Source organism: Schistosoma mansoni, chromosome W, assembly GCF_000237925.1.
Source record: "Schistosoma mansoni strain Puerto Rico chromosome W, complete genome".
Taxonomy (NCBI): Eukaryota; Metazoa; Platyhelminthes; class Trematoda; order Strigeidida; family Schistosomatidae; genus Schistosoma; species Schistosoma mansoni.
The window spans coordinates 46,101,075-46,109,397 of NC_031502.1; the positions used below are offsets into that span (position 1 = coordinate 46,101,075).

At 35.2% G+C, this 8,323-nt stretch overlaps 1 protein-coding gene across 1 annotated transcript; it reads right to left on the reverse strand.

Annotated features, from left to right (window-relative positions):
- Positions 1-6,752: 6,752 nt before the first annotated feature.
- Positions 6,753-7,967, reverse strand: Smp_042560 (putative mitochondrial import receptor subunit tom40; the record flags this gene model as incomplete). Its single annotated transcript, XM_018789896.1, has 1 exon — positions 6,753-7,967. The coding sequence occupies one exon, from the start codon at positions 7,965-7,967 to the stop codon at positions 7,011-7,013; it is 957 nt and encodes a 318-aa protein (XP_018655294.1). The 3' UTR covers positions 6,753-7,010.
- Positions 7,968-8,323: the final 356 nt, after the last annotated feature.

An 8,323-nucleotide genomic window follows, 5' to 3' on the forward strand; every position in this document is an offset into this window, starting at 1 on the left:
AAAAATGCGGAAATCGCCAACAGGCTCGGTAGATATCGTATGGGTCTAGCCAAACACTAGATTTAGAGAATTCAGCTAGTATGGCTGATAAAATTCTAGAAATTAAGATGGGTTATAATCCCTACATACATTTCATTTCCGACATAGCAAGTACTTTGTTAGTCCTAACTAACTCGTCGTTGACCGCAAAAGTAGTCTAGTTACGTCTACATCGAGCAACTGGCTTCGTTAGTATTACATCAAATTGAAACGCCTTACGTTTGATCAATTCAAAATAACAACAGCAATACATGTCAGATTTTCTAAATCCAACGATTGAGTAGACGCATAGAACTCTAGATATCATTTATTACGAAAATTATCATTAGAACATATTAAAAGTAGATTTATAGTTTGTTGTATATTTGAATGTAGATAGAACGCTGATTTTTGGACAAGATGCCAAAATACAATATCCTTTGAAGTTTATGGAGTGACAGTTGCTGATAACACTTGAAAGAAATATAGGATACAATGTGGTAACAAAATATCGTCCTAAAATTATACTACCGAACAAGTGTATAGTAGTATGTTGGTGTTTCGTGAATTTCGATGTGCTGACAAAGCATGGAGTGTTTTCAAAAGATAGTTTATGGGAATAAATTATCACATTTAAGGTGAGTCTGAAAGTAAAATTACTAAAGTGAGGAAGCCGAAAATTCCGTTAGTAATTTTTCATATGTAATACAAACCAACCGACGAAAACTATAATTTAGTCATCTGCTGCTAAAAAACTGATGGTTAAATAATATAAAACATGTAGACGCGTAGATTGTACTGAAACAGAACAGGTAAAATAGCTAATATATTCGATTACTAATTATTATGTGTGAGTAGCAACATATGAAAGACTGAAAATTTACAATGAAAAGAACCTGGGGACACTATATGCTTTGTAATCAAATCTATGAAGTATAGACACTAAACCAGAGAGGAATTTCATATCCATTTGTGATTTCCTGTTGAATAGACCCTGGCTTCAGTATAACATATTTGGAAACATCGAGCAAATTTTGTTTTTTTTAGTTTATCGGGTATTCCACATGTCATGACTGAAGGAGATTAAAAAGTGACCAAACTCATGTACGTTGAGTAAAATATAATCCGCATTCGTGTTTGAACGTATATACTTGAACTATGATTATTTCTGTGTAATAGGCTAACGTGTTTACGCCCGTGCTTTACAATCGGCTGATAACTGTCTCGTTTCTCTAAATGTGATCCTGAGCAATATAAAGACTTAGTTCTGAAATGAATTTCGCTGCACACTTCATCTTTGATACAGAGATATGGGACTTAACATCCGTATACAAATTATACTCGATACAAAATTTTTATTTCTTTAGACTTAAGAATGAAATACATTTCCCTTTATCATGATATTTTAGAAATCTATGGATGGGAAAAATTGGTGACACGTACACAAGCAGATACTAGGACAGATGGTTCTAAAAATATGGTAGTATGAGAAAGTGACCTGTATTACAGAAACTATTAATAACCAATTAAGTAAACTTTTCGAAGTTATAAAATGTTAGTTAATTTAAACAAATAAAGCCAAAAGCAAAAAATAGCTTCGTGCTAAAACTATATTTGACATCGAGTTATGCAGATATATCAAACTACCTTGGAATAAAGGATTATCACAAAGCCTAACAACCAACATGACAAACACACTCCCAAATAACTGGTTTACTTGGTTTTCAATACGGCGTACGTGAGAATATCATCTCATCAGAGTAAAATATCATTTCTCTAGCCATCTGTATGATCTTTTGATATCAGTCCATTTGCAGGTCTTTAGTGGCCCTAAATCTGACTCCATTTAGATCGGACGAATGATTGTTATTGAAATCTACATGCCACCAATCCTCGTATATAATCATCCACTCAAATAGCGTTAGTGAATTACGGAATTAAATAAGTCAAATACAAGAATGAATTTTCGAATACGTATTTTGTGTACAATCGTTCATCAGAATAGATAATCAGGGAGACGTAGAGAAGGAAGAGAAAAGAGAGTGAAGCGAAACGAAATGACGTGCGATGAAGGCGTGTGAGCCAACTCGGTCTAATCAAGCGCTAATCGATATTTCTAGCTAAACAAAAACAAGTTACAGATATGTGATGAGTAAGATAAGAAATGCACACACACATATGCTTACATAAAAAGTCAGGGTTGACAAGCGAATAATTAAGAAGGGCGAAATGTGAATCAGGAAAAATGAATAAATTGACCTGTCCAGAAGCTGGAATAAGCTATATGGGCTTAACATAGTAACCGACACTACAAGCCTGCATCAATAATTCGGGTTTGTGAGCACTTATAAATCAATCATCCATTTTGTATAATATATTGATATACACTCATTATTTTTGACAAATCGCACTTGAAAGTATTCAGAATTCAGAACCATCATATATAAACACCATTCAAAAACATAGTAATAGTCACGATGATGTTGAATATTTGACGAGGTCCTCAAAATGTTATTCGAATAAACGACAATTAGTTTTGCTTAGAAACACTTATTGATGCGACTGAATTGGACCAAGATTTCTATCAGATGTAGTAAATATCAAACGTTATAAGCAGGAGTGTGTTGTGAAATGGATTAACATGGTGAGGACATATCAATAAAAAATTTTGACAGCCAGAATTTAAAACATACTTTATCAGTTTAAAACCAAACTGAAGACGCAGGTTGAGTAACTTTCTGGGATATCTATTTTTCGTCCTCCAACTAAAATTAACCAGCAGGCGTATACAGAATTTTGATTTCGAGAAATTTGTGAACTTGGCTTTCCTGTGGTTACCGCAAAAGTATGCCTATTTCCGCTTATAAACTAATGTTATCAACGAATGACGTTAAACACTAGTCGCAAACAATGTTCAATTTGGCATATATCAGCACTAGTTCGGATTCCAATAATTAACATCCTCGTAGCGACGAATTTATCAAGTGGACATTATATTAATAATAGTAAAGTGTAAGGTTGGGATGAAGTGTGCTAATCCAAATCATTCCACCTAAAGCTTCAGACCAACGATTAGGAATAAACTGCGAAACCCAACAAAGTTTGCACTACCAGAAAATGGTGCACCTCACGTTGACCAACTATAATATACCTGCCAAATACCACTTTCCAGAGCTAACTTATCGCGAAGCAATTTTCTTGGTTACGCAAAACTTTTTTGAGTGCTATACCTGTAGAGTAACGAATTAGAACACTTCTGTTAAAATATATATGAGATCTCTTTATGTAAATGTAAAAGAAAACATTCTTCAAGTTATAAAAGCGATTAGTAGATAATGAGACTGACTGTCACAACTTTGTGCTGCTAGTTAGGAGATACTATATAGATGCGACATTATAAACTCTATATCGGAGGTAAATCACACATACATAATAACTAAACACTACCATCTGAACTCTTGCTGCCACTACGTTTTTGTGACAACACGCTCTTCAGTCTCCACACGCAGCATTTTTAGCGACTTAATTTTTTAAACCTACGTCTTATACTTACTGGTAAAAACTATGTGAGCACTATCCACATGACAAATAAGTACATTTAAACACTTTGCTAGTTGATTTGCATACTTGACAAGCGGCTTGTGAAGTGGTCTTTCAAATAAAAACAATTCGAAATTACGTTCCCACTTTACCAAAAAAATACACGTACATTATTCCGCATAATTAGCTTACAAGAAGCTGGATGTCAAAATTGTTTATGAAAGCTACTTAAATAATAAAGATGTAAACGTAGTATAGATGGTCAAATCTCAGGTAGAAACTTTTAGTTCATCAAATTTAGTATGCAGAGTTATTGTGTGGACATGAGGTATTCATCCGACACGAAGGAAATGAGTAAATTCCAAGGATTCTTTTGTCAGAGGGATTACTCCAAGATGGATCAACGAAATAGTTATTATATATTTAGGTATGGTGAATACTATTGCCAGGAAGAAGCATAAATGAAACTCAGGAATTTGGTTGTATATGTGAACTACAGAAGTTAATTTAGGTTGTAGACTGTTGATTCATGAATATTAACTACTGCCAGTCCGATATAGTCAAATTTACCCATCGACCGGATATTTAAAACAAGATATTTCAATGTATTTTTCGATCTTTTTAATTATGAACTAATATTATACAAATATTCATACTCCCTTCATTATAAGCTTTTATCTGATATATTGACCATTATCATACGACTTACTATTCTTGGGATATTCCCAAATTATTAGTAACAGTCTCTTACAATCACAGCCACTTTTTGGCTTGATCTTGGACAAATGTTATTTCCTATTTTATGGTGTGGTCTGATTTGTTTGTATATAAACCAAGTATGTTTGAAATATATGACTCGTATCACGGAGGCTGAGATCGGCGTTTTGAACTTCACGGGCGGAGCTAGACGGAAAAGGGATCAATCGAGACTCTAGTCTGCGCATACTGATGTAAACGTCATTAGCCTGGTCGTATAAGTCAGCGTATTTGAATTGGGAATCGTATAGCTAAGGACATAAGAGTTTACACACTGAACTGATTGATTTCTACTTTCAGCCAGGTCGTGTTGTACAACGGTGAAGATTAGAGCGTGACGCGTAAATGTGCCCACGGTTTGTTTTGTTTTAAGACGAATAAAAATTGACCATACAGAATAAACTTTTGGAATATTTGCGGAAGTATAATTTGAAGCGTACTCCACGCTTCAGCTGTAAAACGTTTCTGAATATTATATTGTAATTAATCCTAAAACAAGTGACAGTCAGAGTAATGCAAAAAGGTGACAATAGTTCCAACTCGTGATCTGGTAAGACTGCAGTCAGTCAGCTACAACGTTAGGTAAGATTGCACGATGTTAGTTAAGAGTACACTGTGATTAGTGAAATCAAAGCAGTGCTACGTCAAGAACAAAACACCTGAGTTGAGTGAGATTCCCTACACAGGCATTTGTGACTTTAAATACCAGTGGTTGAAGACACTAAGGACGATCAGATTGATGAACCTATTTGATTCTCTGTAAATCAAGGCTTTACTATTCAATATGACCATATACCTTTATTAATACTGAAATGAATTTTTCGTCTTTCGGTGACTTGGAATCCTAGTTAAAAGTGACGTGTTTCTGTCACAACTCAATGTTTAGGTGATTTTTCCAGAGATAAAAAAAATTGAAAATTAACTGAATTGGAACTGTCAAATACGCATAGCGTATCGGTCGAGCCACGTCATAATAATACTACCTGACTTGAAATGTTGGTAGGTGTGACTAACAACTTATTAACTACTATTCTGGAAAAATCATATCACAAACCGACAACACTTAAATGGAGTGGAACGCTGTCTTTGGAAAATGCCATGGTAACCGAGTAGTTTTGACATAAGCACTTAACTCTTTATACAGCGCTACTAGGCAGTCGGCATCCGTTATTAGAAACTACTACTACTACTACTATTACTGAGCATAACCCACAATCACATGATTTATAGGGAATAAACATAAAGAAAACGGCAAATGTCAAATCATTAGGTTGAGGATTTGTGGTTTTTTGAAAATTTCTGATCTAATCTGGATTCGTAACAAAAGCTAATAGCCTTACTAATAACTTATCGGTTATTTGCTGCCCATCTCTTGTATTTGAAGAAAGTGTTTTCCTGCTAACGAGAACATTTTAGGAGGATGAAGTGAGCTAACTGAAGCCATACTGAGTGTTGAACTGACGCACACCAATGCTAGACTCAACGTTAATTATGACTAGCAGATACTGAACCTGACTGGGTAACACTAGGCCAAACAACAACTAAGAGATAATACAGAAAATGAACGAAAACTTCAAACAATAAAAGTGTTTTATACCCACAAACCAATAGATATCTTGAGAAGCTATAGATTGTCTTCTGTGAAAAAATATAAGTTGCTAAAACTGATAACCTGCAGAGGTTAAGAGTATAAGGAGGAAACAGAAAAAAGTAATTACGAAACAAACTGTTCACTTTTAATATTCATCCAGAAGTAAGAAGTCAGAAAGCTGTCGGTATATGTTTGTTGCTAATACAACTTAGAGTAATAAGTTTGAATTCCACCACACCTAATTCAGTTTGACAGACTACGTAGTGTCTAGCCCTAATATAAAAGGCGTGACCGAATCGAAAGTACAAAACCATGGTTACCGAGTTGTAAAAGATATCGATAACAGAACATGATGGGTATTCAAGTGATCTAAATACAAATTACCAGCTGATACGAGCTAACATTTATCATGGTTGTTTAGGCGAGTCCAATCTAGTGATGAAAATAGAGACAATATCGCGATTTGAGCCCACGTCTGCAAGCGAAAACATATTTTAGTTTAGTGTTGGAACCTACGCTATAAAGACAAAGCTTCCTGATTTGCTTTACCAACAATAAGATATAGGTCAGATGGATGTAACCGTAAAACGTAGATTTTATATCACAATTCGAACACTAGATCCATAAAAACAACAAATTATTTGATAATTTGCCGCTTTGTTGGGAATTTATGACAATTAACCTAAAAAGTTATCAGAAAAACAAGACGTCCGACTTTACTGCTATATATTGAAAGTTAAAGCTTCCCTTTGACTTGCAACCACCTAAGAATTTTACAAATCACATTTCTATTCTTGAAGATTGATGACAAGCTAGCCTCAAAGTATTAAGGAAAAACTGAAAATCTACTTACAAAGATATTAATTTTATTCATAATACATGACTGGCTGACTAATGTGAATTATGACAAGCATGATCTCACTCAGGAACACCGCTGCAAAATCAAGGCTTGTATTACAAGCTAATGATTACAGATTAGAATAAATAATCGACTATTTACAAAAACGATCAGCAAGGTCACATAAAATTGAAGATTATCTAGTAGCTAGATTGTGCATTCAGAGGGGGAAAGCCGGGCATATGCACAAAACAAGAACATAAAATCCTAACCAACCATAAGTCCAATGCCAAAAGAGTATTTGGCCTTTACTTGGTTGCACATTGCACAAAGAGAAAATGTGAAAGGAAATGGAGTTAATTTTTTTTCGAAAGAGGAAGCTATGTTCCCGTTGGAGTCTATTTGTGCTTTGAAGGTGAAATTCGCCTTGGGAATATCATATTTGTAACCTAAAGTGGTAGTATTTGATTGTTGTTGATAATTAGATTCGAACTCCGCTGCCAACTGGAGATTGTCGTCAATTTGAATATGGAAACTACCGTGAAGTGAATTCTGCCATGGTCGGATAGTTGCAGCACCTTGCCAATGTGAAGATGTGTACTTCGCACCAAAGCTAAAAACGCCGTCTTGCCCTGCAGGCAGCTGGGGAGAGCATTGATAAAAGAAAGCACTTCCAAGAGCTAATCGTTTCGTGATTTGACGCATTACATCTAGCGCAACCATACACTGACCACGACCAACATCAGGATTGATAAGAGTTAAAGACGTTTGAACTTTTGGCTTACGATACTCTACACAAGCTTGTTGTCCACCGAAGCGGTGACGTTGAAGCTGAGCAATATAGCGAACATATACTGAAGGAAACATTCGGTGAATTATTTGAGCCTGCATATTTCCACTGGGCTGAAGTTCACCCATCAAAACCGGATAACTTTCCGTGTCTGAAACTTTGTTGTGCCCGACATACGTAACACCGAAACGATAACCAGATTGTTCATCGGAATTTAGTGAAAGAGAGTGGTTAACTTGGAAGTTGGGGGAAAGTCCTTTATTGACAACTAATCTACCACCCTCAAAAGGCACGGGGAATATGTCATGGGCTTTATTGTGAATGTTCTCAACAGTTCCAGGGCCTTCGACGTTTGGACTGTCTTGCGATTTTGTTGGTTCAGGCTCAGCAAATACATCATCCTTGGGAGTGGATGCATGCACTGCATTGCCCATAATTCTAAACAAAACAAGACAGGTTAATAAGTCTGCGAAGTTTCCGAGATTAAATTATTTAAGTGAATGGAAATAAAGATCCAAAGTATTAACCTACACACACGCTTACATTTGATACAGCCCGCGAAATAAAGTCACTACTTAAACACATATGTAAGAAATACTTTTGTGCTGATGAGTATGCATGATTCCAAGACTCTTTTACGAAAATAAAGAGTTATTATTCGTCATATTTCAGTATTCTAAAAAAATTTTATCATTAGTAGCAATTACAAAAAATTAGACATAATGGAGCATTAAAGTCAAAAGCGTTTACTGAGCATTAATGTGACTTTTAGTATTTTCTAGTAGGGCAG